Source organism: Maylandia zebra, linkage group LG22 (genome assembly GCF_041146795.1).
Source record: "Maylandia zebra isolate NMK-2024a linkage group LG22, Mzebra_GT3a, whole genome shotgun sequence".
NCBI lineage: Eukaryota > Metazoa > Chordata > Actinopteri > Cichliformes > Cichlidae > Maylandia > Maylandia zebra.
Genome location: NC_135187.1, coordinates 6,519,104 through 6,536,583, shown reverse-complemented (window position 1 = coordinate 6,536,583; position 17,480 = coordinate 6,519,104). Strand labels below are relative to the sequence as shown.

Sequence of the window (17,480 nt, the reverse complement as noted above, 5' to 3'; positions counted from 1 at the left end):
GCTGGCTACCTGACTACACTGAATGAACAGATTTTTCCATTAATACATTTTGTCTTCCCTGATGACACGGACAAGATCCTGATGCCAGGAGTCATCAGGCTCAAGTTTCTATTGAAGTGGTTCATGAAACATCATTTTCACACATCTACTGTCCACTAAAATAAATATGTGAAACAGTATAAGCTTAATGAAGTAAATGCATGCCATCATCAAAGTTAAAGGCAGTTCAGTGAAACATTAGTGTGACTTTTGTTGGCCAGAAACTGTAAAGCTTTCATAAAATGTGTTCCGCTTTCCCCCCTTTTTTTTATCTGTTTTTTTTATCTGTTTTTTTTATCTCTGTTTTTTTTTCTCTGTTTTTTTTTTATCTCTGTTTTTTTTTCTCTGGTTTTTTTTTATCTCTGTTTTTTTTATCTCTGTTTTTTGTGTGTGATTTGATGTTAAAAAAATCACAAGGTATTTTTTATTTAGTTTTACAATTGTTGCTGTTTTATGTAAGTTTAGGTGAGATTTTTAAGAGAACAGGACAGATGTCTCACTTCTGTAGTTTGGATAAATATTAAATATTAACACCAATAAGAATGTTTACAAAAACACCAAGCTGACAAAGTTAGAACAAATGTTTTTGCTTTAACAGTATTGTGGGTAAATTCTCAATTTGCAGTTCTTTTGCTTTAATGACTTTAATGTATTACAATGTAAATATGCGGATTTGCAGAAATGAAAATAATGTTTTCTTGTTTTTTCTTTTTAAATTTCTGTGTAAATTTTTGCGCTGAAACGAGGACTGTTACCTCGTTACCTCTAAACTGTGAATCATTGTTTTTCCATCATGCTTGTTGACTTTAATTTAAATTAAATATTTCCAGTATCAGTTGTATAAATGTAAATATACATAAAGAGAAACACACAGGTCCACCTACATCTATGGCACTTATATACTCACAGGGTTTGGTGATTTATTTCCCTTAACGTAACATTTGTGGATTTTCACATTTTTAACTGGAGACTTTAAATCACCGAATTTATTAGAGTAAACTATTTTTTAACTTGTAAATCTGATGATAAAGGTTACTTCGTCTCTGCCCTGGTGTGTGAGGACTGGCTCCACTCTTGTCTTATTTTATCTCAGTGAGAACGCAGGACAGGAAATGGATGGATGGAGTTCTTTGTCACTGTGTTTAGTAGCTTTTCATTAATGCTGTGAACACATTTTTCATTCCTTTTGTTCCCTGTGTGCTCACTGACTTTGCCTCCTGTATTGTCTGGTTTTCCTAGTTTTTATTATTTTTTTCTACCTTTATTCTTATTTTGTTGGACAAATTTATCACCTTTTTATATGAACCTGTTTAGTTTTCTTTCAAATGTCATTTCAAATGTTTTGAGACTGAAGTGTGTTTTCAGCACTAATGAATGCTGATGAAATACTTCTCGTACTTCAGTACTTTAAGGGTGTTTTTCTCTCTCTTGTAAACAATTTTTTATATCTGGTGTTTGTTTATTAGATAAATGTAAGTATTGCTGTTAATTTATTTTCTATGTTTGTTATGATGATTTTTAATAAAATCCACAATATTCTTAATTTTTGTCCTGTTGTGAATCCACAGAGTTTATTCTTCCCATGTGACTGTAGCTACAGTTTCATGAATATTTGCTTCAATGATATAAACTATTGTATAAACTATAAAGTGATGTAACTAAAGGGGAGATCTGACTTTTCACATGAAAAAAATGATGGAAAAAATGTGATATCAGCTTAGATGAATCTCACTTGGTTTGGTGCAGTCTCTAAGGAGGTTAACAGTTACCAGTAATGATCTGGTTATGTTGGAGAAGACGTCATAGCATTGCATACAAACACTGACATGGATCACTCCAAAATAATGTGCCTTTAAAACTAAAATGAAGTGTAACGGAAACAAAAAAAGTTGTTAGAGCAGCTGCTTCACCTCTGTTGGAACTATGGGAACAGCTCTCTCCTAAAAACAGGCTGGACGATGCTCTTTCATTTCTATCCTTTGTTCAACATTTCTTATGTTAAATGCTGCTTTCACTTTAATTTATAAGCGGCTGTAATTTGTCTGTTCAAACACATTTCTATTGTGTTATACTATGTTTTTGGATCCATGTGTTTGATTTGGTTTTTGTGTCACCTTCAAGTCTAAAAGTATTGATGTTTTCTGTGTAAAGAAAACGTGTTGACCACTAAACCATGAAGTAACTAGAACTTAAATATTAAAAGTACCAAGAAAAAAAGGAAATGAAAAGAACAGCATCAGGTGTTCAAACATCTGCAGGGGTTTTAAATTTCTCTTCAGTCAAACAGTTTTCAGTGTTGAAGCTGCAGAAAAAAGCTGACAGGAGCTAACGTTTATGTTTAAGAACATTGTTTGACTCTTTATCCTTTGTTTGTTTGGGTCTCACTTCTGAGAAGTACAGAGGTAATAGCGTGTTACATGAGAATGATAACAGTAGATAGCAGGCTGAGCTGAAAGTAGGTCCAACGTTAGACTTGTACTGAAACTAAATAAGTACCTTAAAATGCTAACACATAACTACCACAGAAGACATGAATAAAAGAATATGATGCTTTCGACAATATAATTACATATAATCAATATAATATCACGACTCAATAACTACACAAATTTGTGATCACACAGTTATTGCTCTACCCTCCACAGAGCGCCACATGACAGAAATTCAGTGAATTCATTTGTGATATTTTTGTTTCCAATTCAACATGAGCCACAAAGAACAGATTTTATGATGCCATCAAAAACCGGTTCAATGTGTGAGTTTAAACCAGATATAACTGACGTTTGCTCTCAGGATGAATTCCTATTTATTCTGATGGATCTTTGACACCTGAGCAGGAAGCACTGAGTCTCTTTTTGTGGACAATAAAACTAATAAAGTCTCTTAAACGTTTACATGTTGATGGTCTTAATGTTCCTGCTTCTCCTGGGAATACAGGAGGTGACGACAGGTTATCTAGGAATTTTATGTTTTTGTCTTTTTTTTTGTGGCAGCCTTTTTCTGCATCATTTGATCCCCAGAGAATTGCAGCCTGTTTCCGCTGCAATAAATCCCTGTAGATTATAATTATATTATAACCTTAATGTACTTCTCATCTTATTTCCCAAACGGTCGCCAATGTGGACCGATCTTCATGCTTTAACTGGTACAGATTTTACACTGAATATCCTTCCTGACACAAGCCTCCCATTTATTCCTGCTTGGACTGAAACAAGGAGTAGACTTTCTCATGACTCCCTGAGTCTGGGTTTGTGTCTCCTCCTGGTCTTGAACTGGGGATTGTTCATGTGTGAGGTGAATACATAAATGCATAAAACTGTCACAACGGGACTGAACGGACTCACGCGCAGGCTCTAGGTCTTGAAAGCACAAGAGTCTTTATTATGATGCACCAGGTGATTATTTACAAAAGTGAGGGGAAAGCCGGGCTCCGGGGGTCCACACACGAACGGGAAAGACACGCACACTCTCCGTCCACTCCTCCTCACACTCCACTCACTCGGGTAACACAGGGGTAGGTCCAGGGAATCTGTACACAGAGACACGAATGGGTAGTTAGGTAAATCGCTATGAAACACTTCTGAAGTCATTGAGCTGGGGTTACACTGACGAGGGTCGGCAACGGTCCAGCGACGAGAAACACAGGGCTGCCGTCTTATAAAGGAGCTGGATCACTCGTGATGAGCCACAGGTGCGTGGGCCAAGGGCAGGAGCCCGCAGGTAAGCTCCGCCCAGGCAGAGGGAGGAGGGAAAGAGGGGAAAGGAGAGAGCAGGAAAAAAATAAAAAAAGGAATACAAAACATATGTAGCCGTACTGAGCCGACCGGGTAGGCACAGGGACCCTGACAAAAACAAACAAATCCTGCATTTCATGCTAATTCCCAATAATTAGCATTTATTACGGAAAAAGGAGAGTAGAGATTAGTGTCAGTGTACAGGGAAGCAAAAGCAAGGATAATACGAGGGAAGAGGGTGAGAATTGGAAAGCTTACTTGTCACAACCTGATTACTAGCCCGGGCTGACGAGGAGCCGGTGTTCTGGGAATCCATCCTACCTCAAAAAACATCCTAGCCGATGTTTCTGCGCAGACGCCGCGCATGCGCACAACACCAAACCCAAATTAACTTCTTTTTCTGTCACCCATCCGGAATACTTCTTAAGGTTATGGTTATGGTTAGGGTTATGGTTAAGGGTAGGGTTAGGTTTAGTCACAAGTCACCGTAAAATCATAATACGGGTAGGACGATTTGTCAAAGTAGGATGGTTTCTCAGAACACCGGCTCCTTATTGGGAGCCGTGGGGTTGTTTTTTTTTTCTTTCTCTCACCCTCTCTCTCGCACCTTTTTTCCGCTTCACTCCGCACGTGAGCCTTGTGCTTTGCGCTGGGAAGAGGGGGGAGGGGCGGTAGTTACACTCGCAGTAGCACAGGAACAGAGCGGGAGGGAGAGAGAGAGAGAAAGAGAGGCAGGGACAACAACATCACATTAGAAAGGTATAGTAATCATCCACAACTATTTTCAGTTGCGGATGATAAAGAATTCAGAAAGTTTATTCATGCAGGCCCATATGACAGAGAATGTGCATCTTCTTTTTGTTTTCATATTTTAATTTATATTTAATTGTGTTGTGGTTTGCAGTGTTTTGTGTTGTTTAAAAGGAAAAAGCTGAAAATTTAAATAGTTAAAAGCTGAAATATAAATAGGTGGTTTTTGTATTATATGATTTATTTCTTACATTTTATGTGGAGCGAATAAATAAAAGTATATTTACGGTGGCCCCTAGAGACAAAGCGCGTACAAACTCCAAAACACGTAAAAACTCCAAAACACATAAAAACTCCAAAACACGTACAAAAGACAACAGAAGTGCTCCAGGATGCTAGGCGCAGTGTAGTGGCTACACAAGCCAGGAAGTACCAACGACCGGATTTGGTGTGTGGTAGTAAAAGGTAAATTATTTGAATATTTACGAGTGCTTGTGTATAAATACACAAACAATACACAATACACACATGCTTTCAATTGTGTGATTTAAGTGATCTAGGTAGCTCTGTTTTGGAAGTTCAGTTAACACTAGAAATGTGTTTTGGAGTTTGCACGTGCTTTGTTTCTAGGGGCCACCGCATATATTTATATATAAACATATATAAATAAAACCACTTTTTTTTTTACATTAGTAATTCCTTTTATGCATAATTTTATATTATTGTTAATAATAAATTAATTAAAGCAACAAAACAACCTGAGGAGCCGGTTCGGAGCCAAAAGAGCCGGCTCTCTAAAAAGAGCCAGAAATCCCATCACTAGCATCCAGCTCCTGGTGTAAAAAGCCTCGTGTTCGCATTAAGGCAGACGGCCAGGTGGCTTTCAGTCCTTGCAAAAGTGCAAAGTAGACCCCGTAGTATCCAAAAATATGAGATGCGCATGCGTGCTCAGGCACAGAAAGGCGCCAACAGCTTCAACTCATGTAAAACTTGAATTCATTCATTTTGCCAGCAATAAATTTCATCTGAGACCAACTTTTGCTCCAAAACGTTAAAGGATTAGTTGAAACCCTTAATGTATTTGAGTTTATGGGGCAACTCAGCTTTTATTGTTGAATTGTGAAAGAAATGACTGTAAGCTCAGCAATTGCAAGTTTGATTTTTTTTACAGTGTATGCGTTTAAAATTAATACAAATCACTCCACTGAGAAACTTAACAAGGTTTTATCCCCTGAATAGAAAATAAATTATACAGTGTATACCCAACATAACATGAACTACACCTGTCATAACATAAAAATGTATAAAGACCAGATGAAACTAACCTTTTTTTCATATGAAAATATTTTACTTTCAGTTTCGTTGATTTAAGTGACGTTTACTCTCAGAGTAAATCCCTATTGGCTCTGATCTAGGCTAATGGTGACGTTTCTCCTGGTTCTCCATTTTAGCTTTAGCTTTTTCTGGACAAGCGAGCGCATAAAGTCTGTTAAAGGTTTGGATGTTTATGGTCACAATGTAGAAGATGAAGAAAGAAGAAAGAAGATGAAGGCCTTCATCTTCTTTCTTCTCCTGGGAATACAGGGGGCAGCAGCAGGTCAGTTTGACTGTTATATTTCTGTCTTTTTATATGTCAGATTTATGTAATTTGAAAGACAAATGGACGGACTGTTTGCTCCCCAGAAATACGCTAAACATTTAGTTGTAATGGATCCTAGTACACTGTTAAAAAAACATCTTAAAAAAACAGTACTATTCCGGCAGCTGGGGCGCCAAAATAATACCGTAAAATAACAGAAAATAACTTCCTCATAAAAATACGGTTATTTTCAGTAATGAAAATACAATTTGTTGCCCTAATTTTACATGGGATTTTGCCTTTTTCAAGTGCTTTTAAACATTAAATTAGGAACATTTTAATGTGATTAAACAATGAAATTTCCTATAAACAAGGTTAATGAATGTGGCAATATGAATAATAATGCTTAAATTTACAGAAATATACAGTTAACAGTTGGGTTAAATAACATTATTTGATGTAAAAAAGTTATATATTCAATTATATTTGATGTAATACTACATTATACAGCACAAAATAATTTGATTTATCTTTCAAAACATGTCAAAAAACTAGATATTGGCTTTAAAATTACAATTCACTGTTAATTTTACATAATATCACATGTAAATTTAGATTTGAAGTGTAATTTAACATAAATTTCCTGAATATTTACTGGACTTTCAGTTTGAATTAAGTGTGCTCCCTGTAAGATTGTGGGTTTTATCTGTCACAAAACACCCAAAGAACCCTTATTAAACAAAACCCCTGATTATAATTACATCAAGATTATGTTAGTTCTTGATCATATGTTGTGTTTGAGCAGTTTGTAGATGTTTATTTTACTTATAAGACATGAGACATTGTTTCAATCATTAACATGGATTTTATTGACAAAAAGATAACCCTTCCTGGAACAATCCAAGAACAACTAACACTTATGCATAAACAAAAGCACGTAGAAAAAAGAATGTAATGCAAACACACATTTGAGCACAAAAGAAGGGGACGATGCCACCTCGAACGTTCATCTGCCTCCCCACATCTGGAGCAACGAAAAGGGGTATATTTGAGGCACATAACCTGCAGGTTTAGAAGTAGCTCTAGCTTTCTGAAAGTCTCACATTCAGGGCTGCTGCTGGCCATTTGGGTTCCCTTGGAGAAATTTGCAAAGTAATCATATGCAAAGAACAACTCGAGTAAAACAAAAGCCTCATTGTTATGCTGATTATACTTAACTGATAAGTATTGATATGTTGTAAGTTGTCACTTTAACACAAACTTTTACCAAAATAACTGAACGAATGGGACTGTGTTTGCAGAGCAAGCACCACAAGTGTCAGTGTATAGCCTATTACAATTTGATTTCATAGTGGTCAAGCAATTCCAAGTTAAATCTACTAAGCTGAGTTTGATATACTTGCCTTGCAGCACTGCATGGATGATCTTTCACCAACCTATCTCTTCCAGCGCGCTTTCCATTAGTGATGCGCGAATCATGAATGAATCGTTCAATACTCGAGAATCACTTTACTGACTCGTGAATCATGATTCACAAGCCCAACTGACTCACTGACTCATCCCTGTTGCTCTTAGCACACTAATTTCATTAGTAGAAATATATCTAGCTTATAATTAAAACTGTGGGGAAAAAAACAACAGCCAGTTTCTTAACAAAAACATTTCTGCTCTGAACTGGAAGAAAAAACCCTGAGTAGAAGCTCACATCAAGACAATAGCTCCTCGGTTCACAGTAGCATCGCTCTGCTAACATGCTAACAACACATTTGAGCTACTCACCCCCTCCCTTCCTGTGCTGAATCATAGCGTAAGCGAATCACTCAGGACTCACTCACCCCCTCCCTCCTGGCTCGCAGCTTCTTCTTCTTCTTCTTGGTTGGCAACCAATGTTAAGGCGCATTACCGCCCCCTGGCTCACAGCTCAGTGGACATTTAGATGGGAAAATATATATTTGACACATTTGAGGAAAATACTACTAAAATAAAATAAAAATAAATGTTCCCTTTAGAATTCTTTTTGCTCTTTTTTGCTCCATAAAAATAGTTGTTTTTCTTTTTCAATCACTCATCTTAGCAGTAGGATATACATGACAAGAGAAACAAATTAAGTTTGAGTGAAAATGTACATTTTTTGCACTCTGGTCAACTGACTCAGTGACTCAAATGACTCAAAAAACCCGATTCACTTTGGTGAGTGACTCATTCAAACTCGATTCAGCAAAAATAATCAAGTTTACCATCACTACTTTCCACAGCCATACCCGCGACCTTGTGGTTGTTAGTTCACATTCATTGGCCGATGCTTAGCGTCATGTTATTATGTGTCCCAACATCCAATGGCATGTAACATTGTTTTCATGGCCACGCCCTCACCCCAGGTGCAGAGGCCTATTTCTGTTCAGGAATGTTGTGAATACTTTGAGATTTATATTAATTGCAATTCCTACCTCTACATTTATTTTTTTAAATATATAATTAGCACAGCGTGGCCGTGCAATGTTTTATATGTTTTTTTTAGTTTTTATTCCTATTAATTATATTTTCACTTGTTACCTCTGAATTATTGAAACAGACCTAGATGACATGAAATTTTCAGCAAAATTATAATTCAAATACTCCTTTAATTATTAATTATTCTCATTAATTGTCAATCATTTTATATATTTTTCCATAGTATTACATTTGAATTTAACAGATCAATCTCTCAAATAACAGACAAATATTTGTGAAATTATGATACATTTCTGAATGTATTTTTACAATCTAAATACAGTGGGGCAAAAAAGTATTTAGTCAGCCACCGATTGTGCAAGTTCCCCCACTTAAAATGATGACAGAGGTCAGTAATTTGCACCAGAGGTACACTTCAACTGTGAGAGACAGAATGTGAAAAAAAAATCCATGAATCCACATGGTAGGATTTGTAAAGAATTTATTCGTAAATCACGGTGGAAAATAAGTATTTAGTCACCTCAAACAAGGAAAATCTCTGGCTCTCACAGACCTGTAACGTCTTCTGTAAGAAGCTTTTTTGTCCCCCACTCGTTACCTGTATGAATGGCACCTGTTTGAACTCATCATCTGTATAAAAGACACCTGTCCACAGCCTCAAACAGTCAGACTCCAAACTCCGCCATGGCCAAGACCAAAGAGCTTCCGAAGGACACCAGGAAAAGTATTGTAGACCTGCACCAGACTGGGAAGAGTGAATCTACAATAGGCAAGCAGCTTGGTGTGAAAAAATCAACTGTGGGAGCAATCATTAGAAAATGGAAGACATACAAGACCACTGATAATCTCCCTCGATCTGGGGCTCCACGCAAGATCTCATCCCGTGGGGTCAAAATGATCATGAGAACGGTGAGCAAAGATCCCAGAACCACACGGGGGGACCTGGTGAATGACCTGCAGAGAGCTGGGACCAAAGTAACAAAGGTCACCATCAGTAACACACTACAACGGCAGGGAATCAAATCCCGCAGTGCCAGACGTGTTCCGCTGCTGAAGCCAGTGCATGTCCAGGCCCGTCTGAAGTTTGCCAGAGAGCACATGGATGATACAGCAGAGGATTGGGAGGATGTCATGTGGTCAGATGAAACCAAAGTAGAACTTTTTGGTATAAACTCAACTCGTCGTGTTTGGAGGAAGAAGAATACTGAGTTGCATCCCAAGAACACCATACCTACTGTGAAGCATGGGGGTGGAAACATCATGCTATGGGGCTGTTTTTCTGCCAAGGGGACAGGACGACTGATCCGTGTTAAGGACAGAATGAATGGGGCCATGTATCGTGAGATTTTGAGCCAAAACCTCCTTCCATCAGTGAGAACTTTGAAGATGAAACGAGGCTGGGTCTTCCAACATGACAATGATCCAAAACACACCGCTCGGGCAACAAAGGAGTGGCTCCGTAAGAAGCATTTGAAAGTCCTGGAGTGGCCTAGCCAGTCTCCAGACCTCAACCCCATAGAAAATCTGTGGCGGGAGTTGAAAGTCCGTGTTGCTCGGCGACAGCCCCAAAACATCACTGCTCTCGAGAAGATCTGCATGGAGGAATGGGCCAAAATACCAGCTCCTGTGTGTGCAAACCTGGTAAAGACCTATAGTAAACGTTTGACCTCTGTTATTGCCAACAAAGGTTATGTTACAAAGTATTGAGTTGTATTTTTGTTATTGACCAAATACTTATTTTCCACCCTGATTTACGAATAAATTCTTTACAAATCCTACCATGTGGATTCATGGATTTTTTTTTTTCACATTCTGTCTCTCACAGTTGAAGTGTACCTCTGGTGCAAATTACTGACCTCTGTCATCATTTTAGGTGGGGGAACTTGCACAATCGGTGGCTGACTAAATACTTTTTTGCCCCACTGAATGCATATGTACAAAAAAATATATTTAAAAAACAAGAAAATTGTGTTTTATTACATTTACAGTGATGTTATGTTATTTTACATTTGACATGTAAAATCACAGTCTACTTATGTAAATTTAATGATATTCCAGAAAAACAGTACAAAACTGTAAAATATACAGTAAGATACTTTTATATTACTTTTTTTTTTTTTTTTTTACAGTGTAGATAATGTCAGTGTTTAGAAACAATCGATTATATTATACAGGTAATTAAATCGTCTGTTTATCTCTTCAATATCTAATAATAAACATTAAAGTTTAGATGAAGGCAAAGATTAAAACAAGGCGACTTATGTCCCAAACTATTTGATGATTTCCGGGTTTAAACCGTTCGTGACGCATTTTTAAGCGTTGTGGCTCTGCTGTCTCTCCAAACAGTCCAACAAATAAAACATCAGTGAGGAGGTCTGATGATAATCTGGTGACAATAATTAAAACGTTTATTTTAAAAACTAAGTACCATTTTAATTTTCATGAGGGTTTAAAACATTTTCACACAACAGCTGCTTATTAAAGTTAACTAAAGTTCATTTAAGTATCTTTATAAATATTATTTTTATTTTACTATTATTTAAAAATTATTTGTTCAGTATATGAAGAGCCACATGTCATTTGATGTAGTCTATTAAAAGTTAAAAGACTCCTGCTTTGTATTGTCTTCAGTATTATTCACCAGTGTTATGCTTGTGAATATTTTCTGTTTGACATGCGCACACATATCGTAACTAACGAGTAGTTACACCCGGATATAAAGTTCACTGTTTTTCTGGCGTTATTGCTTAATTAACAGCGCAATGAGGTGACTTTTGTTGTGAGGTGTATAAATAAAATAAAATAGAATTCAATTGAACTGAATTGAGATGCAAATTAAATTATTATTACTTAATAATATCAGATAGATATGTATGTAAAGTGCGAGTACACTACACATACCAGCATGAACTAATTTTGGTATCACTGCTGTATGATCAATAAGAAGCTGCAGGTGAGAAATACCAGAAAAGTTTCGCTATTTATAAACAATCTCCACCAGGGAGCGCTAATGAGAAGCGTTTTAAACTAACAAATATTGTTGACTTTTGATAACTGAAAACTCAACTGAAAACCTGATTACAGAATAAACCATAAAATAACAATTGCTAAGATAATATTCCCCAAATAATAGTTACCTAACATTAGCTTTGGTTTTATTGATAATATTATCGATCAAAGATATTGGAAGTAAAACTTTCTGTAACAATTTTAAGCTTAAAAAAATCTATAAAAATAATATAAACAAAGAAGAAGCATCGATATGCTTCAATCAATTCATATAATTTGAAATATCAAAAATTGAAATGCAAAAGAGAACAACTCACTTCAGAAGTCACAGATTAAAAATAATATGTATTTTGTTTAACAATGAAAACAAAATAAAAATATAGTTAAATTAAAACCTATAATGAGTTCAAACCATCAATCATGAAAACTGAATTAAACCAAACTGAAGGATAAACAACAGTTTTAAAACTTTCTGTGAATAATCAGGTTCAAACTAGAATTTGAAGTTTTGAAGAAAAGAGGATCAGAAAAATGACATTAAAGACTGAATATCTATTCATAAATCTATTTTGTGTTTTTTGAAGGGACAGCAGGATTATTACAGGATGTCCTTAATGTGCTGTAGTTTTTCTTATTGTGTTATTTAAAAAATAAAAGAATTTATAAGTCTGTGTTCCTGAGATCTCACAACATTAACTGTTTCTTACAGTGACCCACTCGCTGAAGTATTTCCTTACTGGATCCTCTCAAGTCCCAAACTTCCCAGAGTTTGTGGTTGTTGGGATGGTTGATGATGTTCAGATTGATTATTATGACAGCAACACGGAGAAAGCTGTGCCCAAACAGGACTGGATAGCCAGGAACACAGATCAGCAGTACTGGGAGAGAGAGACTGCAAACTGTTGGGGTTCCCAGCAGTCTTTCAAAGCCAACATTGACACTGCAAAGCAGCGCTTCAACCAAACTGGAGGTTTGTTCATGTTTAATTTTTTACTGATATTTGCTGTTAATGTTTTCAGTGTGTTTTGTTTACAGTAGTAAACAGGTTTGCACACATATTAAATGTTTCATTCAGATTACAGATTAAAATTATTAACGTAATAATTCATAATGAATGTAGAACTACAGTACAATAATCAAATAATAAAGATAAATTCATGATATTTGAAGTTTTCGGTTTATATTTAGGATTTTTTGCCTCTGAAACCTTGATGGTTGTTTTTGCTGCAATTTCTTAATAATTGATTATTCAGAAATTAATCTCCAGAAAATCAGCTGGATCTAAATAATCAGTCTGAGATGTATTTGTTTTACAATTATTGTGAACTAATATTTGACTTTTAATAAAAACAATCCTGGACTGAAACTCTCCTTCAGTGGAAGCTTCTAGAAAGACCTCAACATAGTCTGGTGTGTAGTTTTCCCGCAGTTATACGATTTTTTTTAGAACAATAGGAGGCTGCAGAGTTTCAGAGGATGGAAACTTAAACCCAGGATCAGGATCTGTGTCTGCTGCTCAGGATCCATCTTAGTGTGTTTGTCTGTTCCTGTAGCTCACAGGAAGTCGCTCCGTGTCTCAGTTCAGACGTCCCTCACAAATAATCACATGTTGTAATAAATTATAGAAAAAGAAAATATGTCAGACACCATCAACAGCATTTTAGGATGAAATAATTTATCATCTAGCTGAGATGTTAAATGTGCTGTGATGGCACAGTTATGACAACAGTTTTTCCAGATTCCATTAAACACATAATAATAATAATAATAATAATAATAATAATAATGTTATATTTAATACAAAAAGTAGAATCAAATAGGGTTGACTTTGTAACAGGCTGAAAGCAGTGGCGGAGCGGGTGGCTTACTGGGCTTAAGCCCAGGTTGTTTTGTCAGAAGCCCGGGGTCTTTTGGAGTGTAATTTTTTCATAGTTAGATGCCTGGCTGACAACTGTATAAAACAAAAACTACACACAATATTCGAAGCACATAGTGTACACTGTGGGAATTTACGACTGTGCGTAAATCCCCCCTAATATTGGTATGATCCGAGCTCAGACACTAAGCGACTGAGCGAGGGGGCGGGAGGAGCTGCTGCCTGCGAGTGCGCTGTTGGAGAGACGGAGCCAGGCAGACAGAGGAGAACTGAAGTTCGACCAGGTACCAAAGCAAATCATTTGTACTGTACAAATAATGTAAATATGACGGTGTATCACGAAAGATTGATATCAAACTGATCACTTGACCCATATTATGTTACTTGCTCTTCAAGTGAATCAACAAATGGCAAAATGAAAAGCTGAACAACAACAATGCTGTTTCTTTAGAGAGTCTCAGCTTACATGTGTGTTTATTTCATATTTTTAGTTGTTTCCCTCCACGGCTAAATAAATCGGTTTCAGTAATGTACTGATATACAAGAATGGACATAAGGAGCTTCTTTCAAAGAAAAAACTCTGGTAGTATTTTATATATTATGCTTTGTATGCTGTTCAGTATATTTCTATGCAAAACAAGAGGAACTTCAATACACAGCAGTATATTCACAGTTTAAACCAGATATTTACACACACTTTAGGGAAAACACAAGAACATTTTTTTACTGTACAACATCAATTTAGAGTAAACTTGTTTTGTTTTGGATAAATAAATATTGAAATATCTTTTGAATTAGTTAAATGTCAGAATAAAGAGAGACAGAGCTGTCTATTTTTTTTTTATCACTTTCATCAAATTTAGGAGCACATATACACTAAGTTTATTGTTAATTAATAAGAAAACTCCAAAGATTCTATTCTGAGCTGAAGAAGCTTCTGATTGGTTAGTAGAGTCCATGTGAGTGAATTGGTGGCACAGCTGTGGATGCATATAAGGCAAAACACAGAGCCTGTTTCTTTGACATGGGAAAATCAAGAGATGTCAACCAAAACACCAGGAAAAGAACTGTGGAGCTCCATAAGTGTGGCTCAATTTTGAATACAATTTGGTGCCATTTACAATTAAGAAATACAGATAGTTTCTCTCTTTACTCTTAAAGTTAACAAATATGTTTTTTATATTTATCAATCTAAAAAAATAAACATTTAGTCTGATTTGATGTTACAATTATAAAAGTGTTTGTGTTTTTATCTGAAGAGTTTGTAAATATCTGGTTTCAACTGTATATTTGATGATTGTCAGCACAAAGAGGGAGAGAGAGGAACAGAGAGGGAGAATGAGGACAGAACAGAGATGGAACAAGAGCAGGTGAGACACACATGTCAGTCAAATGGTTGTTTACCAAAAGTATCACCGTATCATAGGTCCTCATGTATCTCGTACCTAGTGTTTCTTTTTAGGTTTGTTATTTTTCAAATTCTATATTTATTAAGTTATGCAGGCTTGTTTGCACAACAAGGCTAAACAATTATATAAACTTTTCTTAATCTAAATATTGTACTTTGGTAGAATTAAAAAAATAAGTGTAGTGCAGGTCTATGATGATTTTTAGTGCTACTATCATCTAGTTCTGATTCTGGTTCTGTCTTGGTTAAGTCCTCAGTAGTCCTGATTTTGAACTGTTGTAGTCCTGTTTTAATTCCGGATCAGTTCTGGGTCTGGTTGAATTGGGGTTTAGTCCTCGATACAGCCCTGACCTTGTTCTGCCTTGCTGCTTAATTAAAAAACTAGTTTAAGGTGTCCTGTATATGTGATATATATTTTTCCCAATATGAAGTCATTCTTTTTCGAACAAAACTCAAAACAGAGCCTATTAATCTTTCAGTCATTTCTAAACACCCCCCCCCCCCCCCCCCCCCCCCCCAATCCCACATGCATACTACCCTTTAGGGCTAAGCCCCGGGTGTATCATATGTCTGCCTCCGCCTCTGGCCGAAAGTAGAGACAGCTGAATGACCCGTTCACTGTCCACGGCCTCTTTATGAATGAATTTAACTAAATGCATGAAAATAAAACATTCAGCCCGTTTTCATGAGGAAATGTTTTCAGGATTATCTTTCATTAGCAGAGGTTCCATAAATAAATCGGTGACAAACTTAAAGCTACTCTGTGGGAAATAAATAAATATTTAACTTTTAGTTTTACTTCAATAGGACAACAGTTTGGTGAGAAGTAGATAGACCAAAAATAAGAAACACAAACTAACAGACAGACGTTTAACATTTAACAGTTTCTCTAAATTTTACACTGATTTTTGTCCTATTTAAAAATAAGACCGTAAATATGAGTTTCAGTCGATGTTTAATATTTTTGGTCCCAGATTTAAAATTTAATGGTTTTTTTTTTTTTACTAATAAACAACAACCTGAAAATATAATCAAGGAAAGTAAAGTGTTAAAATGTCTCACTTTTCCCATAAACTGGCTGAAGGTTGATTATTAAGGTGGTGTCGTTAAATCAGGACGCCGTAAAATTCAGCAAGAATCCTTCCAGAAAGCCTCCCTATGAGCGGTGAAAAAACCCACGGGTTGTTTTGGTCATTAAACACAGCTTTGGTCACTCATCTACGCAACATTTAAGAGCGGCGGAAAATAACAGCGTACTGGGCGGATCACTGAGCTGCTTTTTCCGGCGCTCAGTGACTAGTGATGTAATATTCAGGGTGGTATCAACAATACTGATCCGACACCGATACTTTGTACAAAAACTTAACGTGTTATTGTATTTCAAATTATAGCTTCATAATGATCACAGGACATCAGACTACTTGTTCTTATTGTTTAGTTATGAAGAATTGTCATATAGTTGTGAGTTAATTGACGCTATTTGAACACGTATATCTTGTCATTTAACATGTATATACTTGCCTGGACTTTCAACAAAAACATTCAACATTCACACTTTCAACAGGGGCAGTATTGTCGATATCAGCTCCAATAATTTCAAGTTATTCAGGCAGCTAATTGGGGGAGAGTAGTGAGCCATGACCACTATATCACTGTGATTGTTACTTTCCACAATAATTAGTTGACACAACAAAACACACTTTTCAGCTTTTCATGCTTTTTGAAACTCAGTTTTTTGGAGACCTGTGATGTAAATTCTGTCTCTAAAGCACACAAAAAGGTTTGGACATTTTTCATAGTGCATGTTTGAGGTTTATTCTTCCAAAGAAATTGTTGGAGCTATTTATTCTTTATTTTTGTTATTCTTAAATTTGTTGGTGTTTGTTGTTGGTTTGTTTATATTTTTGGGTTATTTGCAAGTTTATTTGTAGGTTAATATTTGCTTTGTTTTGTTTTGTTTTGTTGTTTATCTTGCTAAGTCAGCCAGGAAGAACTGTAAGGTCTTTTTTTTTATATATATAAATAAAGGGACTGGTATAGGACCAGGATGCACTGGGGTGGGCCTATGGTTTTTTACCAGAGCAGGAGAAGCAGCGGGTAGGAACAAAGATGGATCTTTGTTATTGTTTTCCAAACTGGAAAAATAAACAATAAAATGCAACTTTCGAGTTTGATAATTGGACGTCTTTTGCCTGCATACAAAACATTACTACAGTGCAGCAGTGCCTTGTGAATTTTAAGCTGTAGGATGTTTGGTTGGACAAAGGGAATCCCCACTACAGAAATAATTAACACAGTTCAGCGGCTACATACTGAACATGAAGGATAAAAGCAAAGTATCAATCCAGTCATGCTAGTATTGATCCGTAAACAATACTAGTGTTGGTATCAATACTATCGATATTTGGGTCGACCCGCCCACCTCTCTCAGTGACAGCTGTGAGCGTTTTCTTGACTCATGCAGGGCCTCCCCATGTTTCTCCTCCACTTAATCTACACTCCAATCAAAGGAGTGCAGACAACACCAGCTCATCCCACATTCACTTTGTTGCCGCCTATAAGGAGGTGTTTTTGCGAGATTTTCATGGACATTCACAGCGTCCTGATTTATTGATTAGCAATTTTAATATAATT

At 36.2% G+C, this 17,480-nt stretch overlaps 1 protein-coding gene across 3 annotated transcripts in view; it reads left to right on the top strand.

The window, feature by feature from the left end:
* Nucleotides 1–5,976: 5,976 nt before the first annotated feature.
* LOC105940705 (class I histocompatibility antigen, F10 alpha chain) overlaps nucleotides 5,977–17,480 on the top strand; it is a 38,996-nt gene continuing 27,492 nt past the window's right edge. For 2 of the 3 annotated variants that reach the window (XM_076878928.1, XM_076878927.1), the window contains exons 1-2: nucleotides 5,977–6,120; nucleotides 12,272–12,532. In XM_076878928.1, the coding sequence (XP_076735043.1) occupies nucleotides 6,069–6,120; nucleotides 12,272–12,532 (313 nt within the window). In that variant the 5' untranslated portion in view covers nucleotides 5,977–6,068. The remainder of the gene's footprint in view (nucleotides 6,121–12,271; nucleotides 12,533–17,480) is intronic. The other variant, XM_076878926.1, reaches the window with a different exon arrangement.